Source organism: Notamacropus eugenii, chromosome 1, assembly GCF_028372415.1.
Source record: "Notamacropus eugenii isolate mMacEug1 chromosome 1, mMacEug1.pri_v2, whole genome shotgun sequence".
In the NCBI taxonomy this organism is placed as follows: Eukaryota; Metazoa; Chordata; class Mammalia; order Diprotodontia; family Macropodidae; genus Notamacropus; species Notamacropus eugenii.
In genome coordinates, this window is record NC_092872.1 from 616758280 (window position 1) to 616771209 (window position 12930).

The following is a 12930-nucleotide window of genomic DNA, read 5'->3' on the forward strand; positions in this document are numbered from 1 at the left end:
CATGAATCTAGATGCCCTTCTGTACTCCCCTTAAACTATTCCCTCACTCTCTTATTTTTTTTATATATTTAGAAGGCTTTAATTCCCTTCTAAATGTATATATTTTCCTTTCTTTAACCCAGATCTGAAGTGAGTAGGGTTCTCTCTAAAAATCCCTCCCCCCCATCCCTTTAGCATTTTATTTCTTTCTGAATTTAGAAAGTTTTTATACCCTTCTACATATATATGTATGTATTGTTCCCTCTTTAACCTTTTCCCTATGAGTGTAGGGTTCCAGAACTACTAGCTCTGCTCCCTAGAATTATATTTTATAAAAGCAGAGGACTAAAGTATCCTCAGGATTTCTTTGTATAAATCAGTCCACTTTGAAAAGGAGAATTATTTTTCTATGTTGGGATGCTTTTGCACATAGGAACTTAATCAGAGAAGTAAGCATTTATTAGGCACTTACAATATGCCAGGCATTGTGCTAAGTCCTTGGGATTCAAAGAAAGGCAAAAGTCACACAGATGCTGCTCTCAAGGAGTTTGCAATCTAGTGGGAAAACAGCATCTAAATAAACAGTTATATAATAAAAGATGCATACAGAGTAGAGGGAAGGTAATCTTAGATAGGGAGGTTAACTGGGAAAAGCCTTCTACAAAGGATGAGGGATGAGCTGAGTCTTAAAGGAAACCAGGGATTCTAAGAGCTGGAGGTGCAGAGGGAGAGGATTCTGGGTATGAGAATGGGAGATGGAGTAGCCTGTGTGAGAAGCAGCAAATGGACCAGCTTAGCTGCCTCACTGAGCGTGGGGAGAGATGTAATGGGTAAGACTGGAACAGCTTCACCCTGCCCTGATCATCAGCTCCTCAGAGGTTCCCTGCTGCCTCCTACTTGCCAGTGACTCAGTGCTATATTGCATCCCAAACATTTTTTATGAGGGATGAGACAATTACCTGCTCCTTTTAAAATTCTAGGGTAACAATTACGTGGAATAATTCCATCAGTGGTGACTCATAACTCTTAACTCTGCCAGCTCCACTACCTAGAAAACTCCCCCAGAAACCACAAGATCCTACACATGAGTCTCCTTGCAGCAGGAGCTAGGCAGACTGTACATCAGGAAGGAATCCTGGCTACCACTTTTTTTTGGTATTTTTATTTGGGGGGAGACAATTGTGGTTAAGTGACTTGCCCAGGGTCACACAGCTCTATCTACTGCACCATCTAGCTGCCCCTTGGCTGCCTATGTTTTCAGAGGTATTTTAAGCGGGAGGCTTTGTCTCCCTAGAGACACCATTCATTGGGTGACATTTCTTTATCCTAAGGACTCATGCACTCATCATGCCACAGAGCCACCCCAGTGAGTAGTCTCTTTGTGGATGGATGAAGGCTCTTTCTCCTCTTTGTTTTCCTAGTGCGGAGGTCCAAAGCGGCTGATGAGAGGAGGCGATCTATTGCGAAACAAGCTAGGGACGACTACAAGCGGTTATCCCTGGCTGCACAGAAAGGGAGGGGCAGTGATGGAACCCAAAGCTCCCAAGGTGTTGTACAGAAACCCAAAAGGCCTCCTCTTCCACCAAAACCTCAACTGCTCAACCCAGCAGGACCGCCCAGAAAACCTCACAGGTAGGCCAGAAGTCACACAAGTACCCAAATTAGGAGACAGATTCAAGGACCAGTTGCGTCTTTCCCATGAAGAAGGCAAGGGCGGTCAGCTGCTAGTACAATAAATGTGTCTTTGCTAGGTGCAGGGAAGTTCCAGCAAAGAAACTCCCTCTATCAAGCTGATCATCAACAACTTTGCAACTCACAGTCATAAAGATCTGTCTGGGGCACTGAGGGTCACTTTGCCCCATGTCAGGAAGCTAGTATGTGTCAGAGCTGGGACATAAAACTGAGTTGTCCTGACTCCGAGAGTGACTCTACCCATTATGCCATACTGCCTTTTTAAAAATGAAAGCACTGCCTAAGATCAAACTTAGAAAGTGAAATTCAGTCTAGCCTCTAGTGCCACCTCCTTGAGTAACCTTGGTGATTGCTTCTAATATGGTGATGATTAACCTGGGGTTGGTATATACCCCTGAGGCAGAGAGGGTTCTCTCCCTTTTTACCTCCTGGTCATTAATACCTCCCATCAAAGGGCAGTAGAGGAGCTACTTCACCTAAGAAGTAAAAGGAGAACAGAATTGGAGATAAGAAGTTCTCCATTTCACTGTTCATCAGTGGCTTTTCATGGAAAAAGCAAATTGATCTCTGATTTTCATACTCTAATAGTGTATTTTCTATAGTACATCAAAACTTATTTTTGAAAAGTCACTTTCTTCATGACAACCCTTTGAGAGAAGTAGCACAAGTATTATCATTCCCATTTTACAGATGAGGTTCAGAAAGTTTCCTGTGGTCACACAGCTTTCCTCATTCCAAACCTAGTGCTATTTCTACCATACTGACCCCTCATAAGTCAAGGCAAAGAGGCAAAAATAAACACAATAGAAATTCAAATTACTTAGTCTCCCTCCCTCATTTTATAGAATCACAGAATCTGAGAATTGGAAGGGACCTCAGCCTTCATGTAGGCCAATCCATTCCCAAAACGAATCCATACTGAGACATACCTATCCAAGTAGTCAGTCCAGCCTATGCTTGCAGACCCCCAAGAGGGAACCGACTCCCTTTTGAAGCAACCCATTCCACGTTTGGATGGCTTTGATTGATAGAAAGTCTTTTCTGATAACAAACCTGTCTTGACAGCTTTTACCTCTTGTTCCCTCAGATCTGGCCTCTGAGTGGGGGTGGAACAAATCTAACCCTTTTCTAAAGGACAGCCTTCCGAATACTTGAAGATAGCTATGATATCTGCCCTGCCTACTCTCCCCCTCCCCCTCAGTCTCCTGAAATCTAGACATTCCCAATTCCTTCATTTAATCCTCATGCAACTGTACTCCAGCTCAGATACGGAAACTGAGGTTCAGAGAGACTGTGACTTTACTTAAAGTCACACAGCTACTCAGTGGTAGTGGTAGGAATTGATATCAGATCTCCTGAGTCTCAGTCTTAGTGTTACTATCACCTAGGTGGCATGGTGCTGTGGAAAACTTGAAGTCAAGAAGACCTGAATCTAAGCCCTGCTTCTAGTTGTATGACCCTGGGCTAGTCATGTAATCGCTGTCTGCTTCTGCCTCCTCATTTGTAAAATGAAGGTAGTAACAGCACTTATCTCCCAGGGTTGTTGTGAGGACCAGATGAGATAATATTTGTAAATATGTCATAGACCTTTAAGTGTTACATAAGTGCTAGTGATGCCAGGCTGCCTCTGTTTACAGCTGATATGAAATAAAAAGTGGATGGCAGTTTCTCTCCACAGATATCGCGCAGTTAATGATTTGGAAATTCTCCTCTTGACAATTATGACATCCTTTTCTGTGATGCTAGAAAAGTTTAGAGGGAGATAGGGAAAATTATAACTTGCTTTGACCAGCGTCTGGTGGAAAATGACAGTGTCATCATGGTAGAAATTTCCTATCCCTCTTGTTTTTTGGCTAGAAAAGATTTTTTTCTCCTGATTACTGGTATTATTTTAGTGTTTCCCATTGTAGCTTGAGTGAGAGCAGAAAAGAGTAGTAAGAAATAAAAGATCTGGGAAACGTGATGAAAAGAGTACTGGAGTCTAGAGAGTTGCCTCAGCTCTATCAATCAATCAATAAACATTAGCTCCTGCTATGTCCCAGGCACCGTGCAAAGCTTCTCATCCTGGCTCTACCCCTGATTCACTGTGCGAGTCACTTTGGGTTTCTGAAGTAGTTACTTCATCTATAAAAATTAAGAGAAGACATAAAGAAAGTTTCACTCTTTGTGATTATTAAACATTCTTCTCCTTATTTAAAAAAATACAGAGGAATTCTATAACAATGGAAGAGAATGAATGTGGCATTTATATATTTCTGCTTCTGCTCTTGAAAAGGTCCAGTCAGTAAGCACCTACTATGCGCCAGGTAGTGTGGTGGGATACAAAAAAGAAGCAAAAACTAATTCCTGCCCTTGAGGAGTTCATAATCTAATGGAGGAGACAACATGCAAACAGCTAAGGATGGGATAAATAGAAAATAATCAATGGAGGGAAGGTACTAGAATTCAAAGGGTTTGGGAAAGGCTTTTTGTATAAGGTGGGATTTTGGCTGAGATTTGAAGAAAGCCAGGGAAGCCCGGAGGGAAAGATGAGAAGGGAGAGCATGCCAGACATGGAGACAGCCAGAGAAAATGTCTATGGTCAGAAGAGGGAGTGTCTTGTTTAAGGGACATCAAAGAGAACAGTGTCCCAGAATTGAAGAGTACATGGGATATGGGGTGTAAGAAGATTGTAAAGGTGGGAGGAGACAGGCTCTAAAGGGCTTCAAATGCAAAAGAACTTAATATTTGATCGTGGAGGTGACACTTGAGTAGGGAGGTGACCTACACACTTAGCTTACTTTGAGAGCAAAGTGGAGGATGCAGTGGAATGGGGAGAGACAGGCAGACCAACCAGTAGGCTAAGTGCAAGGTGATAAGGTCCTGTGCTAGAGTGATGGCAGTATTTGAGGAGAGAATGGGGCATATTTGAGAGATGCTGCAAAGGTAAAACCCATAAGCCTTGGCAACAGATTTTGGATGAGTGGGGTGAGTAAGTGAGGAACCAAAGATGGCCCTTAGGTCATGAGCCTGAGAGGTTGGGAGGACAGTGATGAGACATCCAGACTGAGCTGTTTACTAGGCGGTTGGAGATTCGAGACAAGGTCAGCAATGAGCCCCATCTTGGAACACGGAGCTCAGGGATTGACACCTAAGCTCTAACCACAATTTTCAAATTGCTTCATTTCACGAGAGGACTGCAGTTGGCGAAATGTCATTTTCTTTTCATGCCCTGGGGAAATTAGTGACCAGGATATCTTCTGCTTCCCTGTGAATATAATGCCCAGCAAGAAAAGAACATTTTGAACATTACTGGGGTGCCATGGAGGACACTTTCCTGCCTCCAATGTAGATTTTTCGCTTAATTGGTCCAAGTGTCTACACATGACCTTTAATCCAGACCATACTGGGAAGACAGAGAAACATATTTTGGAATCTATCTATTTCCAAAGTTACTTCAAGACCTTGGTATAGTATATATTGAGAACAGCAAGGATGGTGTCTTTTGTTTTATTTTACATTCAGGATTAGAGATACTCTGAAGGCCATCTAGTTCAACCCCTCCATTTTATACTTGAAGAAACTGAGGCAAAGGAGATGTCAAATGACTTGTTCAAGGTCACACAGATAGCGAATGTCAGAGCCAGATTTTTTAACCCAGGTTCTCCAGCCCTAAATCGCTCTTTCCTCTGCAGTGTCAATATTTTTATTCATTTTTTAAAAGTTTTATTATTGCCCTTTGTTTTTACACCACAGTCATGTCCCCTTAAATATTTCTGATGGAAGTCTTCCTTATAACAAAGGAAAATATTTAAGCAAAGTCAACCTCTCCAGCAGCTCTGTGCAACAGCATCTCTGTCCTTCCATATCTTTAGTACCCCACCTCTCTGCTGAGAAGAATGAGGTGAGTTTCCTAATCTTTTCTGTGGTACTGGGATTGTTCATTTCAGCCCATCAGATTTTCACTGCCTCTTGGTGGTTATCGCTTATGTAACTAGTCTTTGTGTAGACTGTTTTCTAGATTCTGCTTACTTCCTTCCTTAGTTCATCAGTCAAGCAAGTGACAATCATTTATTAAGCACCTACTGTGTGCCACAGATACTGGGTTGAGCACTAGAGAAGCTTACATTCTAATGGAAGGAAGAAACATATAGATAGATGGATGGATGGATGGATGGATGGATGGATGGATGGATGGATGGATGGATGGATGGATAGATGGATAGGTGTATAGATAGATAGATAGATAGATAGATAGATAGATAGATAGATAGATAGATAGATAGATAGATAGATGTATATATAAGAAATAATAGGGTAGAAGGGAGGTTATCATATAGGTGAAGGTGCTAAGTAGTTGAAGGGGCTGGGAGAGACCTTTGGCAGATGATGGCATTGAGCTGAATCTTGAAAGCAATCAGGGATTCTAAAAGCTGGAGGTGAGGAGTAAGAGAATTCCAGGCATGGAAGTGCAAAGAGATGGAGGCGGGAAATAGAGTGTCATGTGTTTACAACAGCATGTAGGCACCAGAAGCTCATGATCTTTCCTAAACTAACAGGTGACAAATTCCCATTCAAACACAGATTTTAAAGTACCTTTAAGAGTTCAGTAAATAAATAGTACCAGAATTATCCCATTATCATGGTCAGAAGAATTGCTCACAATCACCTGAAAATAAGACTAATTCACAAAAATTGAAGGGCAGTATTTGAAATAGATGTCACTGTAGTGGTATGGAATGAAAAAAAATTTAGCTTCCATAAAAGTCTTTCAGAAACTTTCATACGTATATTCTCATATGAATTCCACATGTCTGTAATTCATTATGGTGCAGTAAGGTTACATTAATAAATGATAGTTTTTAGCCATTTCTTTTTTTAAAAAAATGTTTATTACATTCTTTTCTTTTTGAATCTTGAATTTCAAATTTTCTCCCTCCCTCCCCTACCCATTGAGAAGGCAAAAAATCATATCAGTTATACATATGAGACCATAAAAACATATTCCATAATAGCCATATTTTGTAAAGTAAGAAAAATAAAGAAAGTAAGAAAAGTAAGAAAATTATACTTCAGTTTACCCTCAGAGTTCATCAGTTCTCTCTCTGGAGGTTAGTAGCATTTTTTCATCTTGAGTCCTCTGGAATTGTCAATTAATGTATGTCATAGATTGGATGTATTTATTGGAGTAAAAAGTCTTTTACAACTGATCATCGTTGCAACATTGCTAATACTGTGCATAATGATCTCCTAGTTCTTCCCTATTCACCTTCTCTTTACTTTGTATAGTTCATATATCATGTTTTTTTCTGAAACCTCTTCCTTGTTATCATAATCATATGCCACAACTTGTTTAGCTATTCCACAACTGATGGACATTCCTCCAATTTCCAATTCTTTGCTGCCATCCCCCACTTTCCCCTCAACTATAAAAATTTTGCACATTTTCCTTTTGAGCCTCTTTTATGTGAAAAAATTTCCCTCATTCTACCTCTCCCTTCCCTCTTCTCCCAATGCAACCTTCTTTCTTACCCCTTCAATTTTTTAAAATCATAACATGATTAACTCATATCCATGCTCTCTGTCCATGTAAATTATCCCAGAAATAATAAAATTCTTAGGAATTAAATATATCATATTTCCATATAAAACTATAAACAGTTTAACTTTATTGATTCCCTTACCTTTTCATATTTCTCTTGAGTCTTGTGTTTGAATGTCAGATTTTCTGTTCAGCTCTGATCTTTTCATCAGAAATACTTGAAAGTCCTCTATTCAATGAAATATTTGTTTTCTCCTTGAATATCAATTTCCCCCCTACCTTGTTTCAGTTTTGCTGGGTAAGTTATTCTTGGTTGTAATCCAAGCTCTTTTGCCTTCTGGAATATCATATTCCAAGACCTTCGCTTCTGTTACTGGAAGCTGCTAAATCTTGAGTGATCTTGACTATGACTTCATGACATTTGAATTGTTCTTTCTGACTGCTTAAAGTATTTTCTCTTTGACCTGGAAGCTCTGGAATTTGACTATAATATTCCTGGGAGTTTTCATTTGAGGATCTCTTTTAGGAGGCAATTGGTGGAGCTAAGATATTGGGGCAATTTTACTGATAATTTCTTGAAATGTGATGTCTAGGATCCTAGTTTAATCATGACCTAGGCTCCTCTTCCCTTATGACTGACCACCAGTGCAGCTCTCTGCCTGGATGTGGAATCAGAAGTGCATATGGGCAACAGAATTGCCAATCAGTGCCAGCTGTACCCAATGCCAGCAAAGAGTCTCTTTTAGATCCCTTTCAGACCAGTTGTCTGACCTTACACACACACACACACACACACACACACACACACACACACACACGCATGCACGTGCACACACACATACTTCCTTACTTTCTCTGGGATGAAAGCTTCCAAAGCTGCTGCTGCCTCTGCCTCAGGTGGACCTCCACCCCAGTGTTACATACAACTCCTCCTGACCTCTTAAGTTTTCTTAGGTTAGAAAGATCTCATTCTAAACTGTTGTTGGCTCTGTCACTCCAAAATTGGATTTGAGGCATTATTTTAAAGTTTCTTGGAAAGCAATGTTGATAGAATTCAGCTGGATTGCTGTCTCTAATCCATCATCTTGACTCTGCCCCTTTTTAAACTATTTCCAAATTGACAGACATTCATCTTATATTCAGTTTTTTTGATATTACACAGAGTGCTACAATGAAAATTTTGTCATATATAGTAGCTTTCTTTCCAACAAAGCACTTGGGGCTCTAAAAAATTGGACTAAAAGATAGTTAATATTATGTCTAGGAAAATAAATTCAGTACTTGCAAATTTCAATTCCATTAGTATCCATAGTAATTTGGAGTTGATTGATCTGTAATGATTTTTTGAGGGACGCCTTTTAAACACTAGTGATAATCAAGGCTCTTAAGAATATCCGGCACCCACATTCACTTGTATTCTCTGCTGTAGTCTATGCAATTCATCACCACGTTAAATGCAATATATTCACTAATTTCAGGGTATAAATCTGGCATCTTTATGGTCTATAGATTATATTGCTATAGGAAAATGCCTTTTATTACTTACAATAGAAAATTTCAAAGGATGGGTCAAATCTCTTCATTCTGTAAGACTTCTGTGTATTATCTAATTTGGTCTAAATTATGGTCTCCAATGCAGATTATCATTGTTGGTCACTTCTGTTTTTTCACCAAACATAGCAAAGCAGTGAGAAGTATTGTGAGTAAAGAGCTGACCTCAGAGTTAGGAAGAGCTACCCTTGACACATACTGATTATGTGACTCTGGACTCGTCACTTAAACTCTCTGTGCCCCAAGGCAACTTTCTGCCACTGTAAGTTGCAGAAAACGTATCAGCCTGCATTTGTAAAAGGGGTTTCCTCACCTGGGATTTTCTATAATAATGTATTCAGAGGTTTAGTCTCCCAGGTGCCATACTACACTGGTAAAGGAAGATCCTCACCAGGAGCTCCCTATGGTGAAATCTTATATTTCATCCAAGAAAACTCATGGACCATCCTTAAAATCTCCTGATCAGAGAGCATCGAATAGCATGTTCATTTTGAGCTACAGATTTTAGGGAGGGCATTGACAAGTGTATCAAGAGGAGGATGGGCAGGATGGTGAAAGCACTGGAGATCATTCCATGTGAGGACTGGTTAAATGGTCACACTAAGGTAGCTTAGAGGAGAGGAGACTTTGGGAAAGGGGAAGGGAACATTATTTCTGTCTTTTTGAAGTCAAAGAGCTAATTGGAAGAGTGATTAAGCTTATTTGCTTGCCCCCCAGAGTGTAGGAAATTTAACAAAAGTTAGAAGTTGCAAAGAGACAGATTTAAATCTATTTTTAAAAATATCCCCAACTTCCTAACAATTAAGAGTTGTCCCAAAATGGAATGGGCTTCCTGGAGAGATATTGAGGTCCCCCTCACTGGAAGTTTAAAAGCAAAGGCTGTTTGGCGATTTGTTATGGACATAGAAGAGTAGATTCTTATTCAGGTATGGGTCAGACTACGTGGTCTTGGAGGAGTTAAGGTTATGGGAGGCTTAGATGAAATCACTAAGATAAAGAGCATACAGAGAGAAGAACAGACAATTTCCAGGGGGCTAAGGATTTGGACTGAGGGTAGAAATAGGATGAGAAGACATTAAGCGAGATAAGAGGAATGTAAAGAGGTAGGAAAATCAGGAGAGTGGCATATTACTAAGAAGGAGAGTATTTCAAGAGGAATGTGGCTCAGTGGGTAGAGTCAGGAAGGCCTGGGGTCAAATTTGAGCTTCAGATATTTACTAGCTGTGTGACCCTGGACAAGTCATTTAAAATCTGTCTGCCTCAGTCTCCTCAGCACCTACCTCCCTGGGTTGTTGGAAGAGCAAATTATGTAATTTTTTCCCAAGCGCTCAGCACATTGCTAGGCACATAACAGGTGCTTAATAAATTGTTTCCTTCTTTCCTTTAAGAAGAGAGTAATTAACAAGGTCAGACTGCAAAGGTCAAGGAATGTGAAGATCTGATAAAGGATCTTTGGATTTAGGGTTTAGAAGGTAACATAAAAACAGTGGTTTCATTAGAGTGGTAAGAGAAGGATCCACTTATAAGTAATACAGTGGTAAGTGATAGTCAGGAGATAGAAGGAATGAGTAGTACACTATTTTTTTAAGTTTGCTGGTCAAAGGAAACAGAAGTAGCCTAGTAGCTCAATGGGTAAGAGCGTCAAGGAAAGGTATTTGAGGGTGTTAAAACCTCCATCTTGCTCACCTTGGAAAGAACAGACTTCCTCCTCTGAGAAATAAGGGAAATAAAAGATATAAAGAGAAATTTGAATGTGGAAATTAAAGAAGTAGCAAGAGTTTGTAATGGGTGACCTTGATCTTCCCAAGTAGAAATTCCCTCTCAGTAGAGGTTTTTGAAATAAAGAGGAGATAGTTTCTTAATGGGGATATTATTGAAGAGATTCTTGGTCATATACAGGTTTTATAAAATGGTTTTTCAGATCCCTTCCAACTTTGATTCTGTTATTTTGAGTTTAGGTCATTGGCATGATGTTGGGGGCTTGTGGGAAAAAAATTAGATTTGCAATGGTCACTACAGGGAATGAAAAATATACACAAATTGATAGGAATGAAAGGATTTCCAAGCAGCACTGAGAGCCCACATAGTTATATAGTATTAGTTTTTACTGGATCCAGTTAGCACCATTATATTATTTTACTTGACAATCTCAGAGTAGAAGTGGAGATAGCAAACAGTTGCTATTCAAAGATGAGCCTGGATTTCTTATTTTCCAGTGACCAATTCAAGTAAAGTAAGAGGGACCTGATTGAACTGAAAGAATAAGTTGAGTAGAGAAGTGGAGGTCATGATAAGGATGAAAAACACCAATCTTAGTAGAATTTTGAAGGAGGGAAAGGTGGGTGGATAGGATGTTGTGATCAGGGAATGGTATTTTACAATTTAAAATCTCAGAGATAAGCAATTGACAGTAATGGCAGGATCCAAGGTATGAATATGCCTATGGGTGCTTAAATGGAGTGGATATGAGGAAGCTGGTGAGGTCAAGCAACAGGTCAAGGTGTTGGGAATATCATCAACATGGATATTGACTCATCAGAGTTGGAGGGGCAGATCATGAGGTTGGGTCTGAAGTCATTAAAACAATAGGGGGATGTCTTAGGGAGTGATAGATGAATTTAATAAGGAAGAAAGAAAGAGAGGTTGGCATCAGATACCATGGAATTCACAAGAAGGGGCACAACAAAAGATGGCAGCATAAAAATTGTCTAGAAGTAACAGTGAGGAACAAAGACTAAGTTGACTGCTTCAGGAGAGGCTTCCATTGAAGACAGGGTACAAGGGACATGGTATCTCCAGTAAGGCGTCATTTAGTGCAAGGATGTGGAAAATATGCTTAAGGGAAAAGCAGAGAATGGAGTGAGATTGACCTTTGTCCTAATCAGGTTGTCATCAAGTATTTACTAAGAACTTGCTGCGTGCCAGGTACCCTGCTAAGCATTTCTAATATAAAGAGAGACAAAGAACAATCTCTGTCTTCAAAGAGCACACATTTGAATGAAGAATAACTAACTAGGTATGCACGAGATACATGCAGAGTAGCCAGAATGTAATCTTGGATGGGAAGGCATTAGCAGTTGGGAGGATAAGGAAAGGCTTTCTGCAGAAGGTGGGCTTTGAGTTGGACCTTGAAGGAAGCAAGAGAGAGATGAGGGGGCAGAGCCTTCAAGGCATGGGAGTCAACCAGGCAGAGGCAAATAATGGAAGAGTGATGGAGTGTCGTGTTTGAGGAACTTTAGGGAGGCTTTGCTACCAACATTTAATTCAATACCTGCTTTGTCCCTTTTGTATAAATCTTCAAACGCCCTCATTTTTGAAGATATCTTTTAACTGAACTAAAACCTTCAAAGTAGAGAAGAGAGAGAAGGGAAGTGAGCCAGAGAGACTAGTGGAAGCAGAGGGGAAAAAGGAAAACCAAAGGATGAAAAGGTTGAAGCAGGAACTGATTTAATTTGATTTGAATGCTTTGCTTACAAATAGGTTCTCTCCAGGAAACTTGTGCTAGAGGCAGTCTCCACATATTAATACTTAATATCTCAGATTTTAATTGGGAGTTAATGAAGCTCCCAGATAATATTAAAAATGAATTAAAGTAAACACAGTAGTTGGTCATACCCATGGCTCACTTAAATTTGCATGACATTTTTGTCAGGTGCATTTGTCAGGATGGCTGGAAAGATGCAGAATCAATTTTCTGGCCATGGGGCATAGTACAAAAAAAAATCCCCTGGTACTGGGTCCTGGGATAGCTTGGGCTTTTAAATGCATATTGTATCCCTTTAGAGGATACTAGCTTTATCTATCATATTAAATCTAACTGAAAATATTAATCCTTTGCAAATGACAGAAATCAGGGAGTGAAGAGATCTGTGTCCCACTCAGCCCAAGAAAACATCATCACCTGGTTTAAAGAGGAGCAGATCCCACTGAGAGCTGGCTTCGAGAAAGACTCAGACACAATTGCGCCATGGTTCCATGGTGAGTACTGAAATCTCTTCAATGTGGCCCCCATTACCAGTGGAAGAAACCTGAATCCACAAAGACTATTGTTACGAGAAGTGTTCTCTTTGACATGACCAAGAGATTTTGAAAATAATTATCCATTCAAAAATTAGTCTGGATTTCTTTGAATTCCTTGTTTCCTAGGGACCAATTCATCAGCTCATGAAATTTGTTAATAAGCAGTG

At 40.0% G+C, this 12930-nt stretch overlaps 1 protein-coding gene across 9 annotated transcripts in view; it reads left to right on the top strand.

Moving 5' to 3' along the window:
* SH2D4A (SH2 domain containing 4A) overlaps nucleotides 1-12930 on the top strand; it is a 114961-nt gene that overhangs the window by 69018 nt on the left and 33013 nt on the right. For 7 of the 9 annotated variants that reach the window (XM_072635013.1, XM_072635008.1, XM_072635007.1 and 4 more), the window contains 2 exons: nucleotides 1401-1611; nucleotides 12591-12721. In XM_072635013.1, coding sequence (XP_072491114.1) covers nucleotides 1401-1611; nucleotides 12591-12721 — 342 coding nt within the window. Of the gene's footprint in view, nucleotides 1-1400; nucleotides 1612-5406; nucleotides 5555-12590; nucleotides 12722-12930 lie in introns of all 9 variants that reach the window. The other 2 variants (XR_011972634.1, XR_011972635.1) reach the window with 1 other exon arrangement.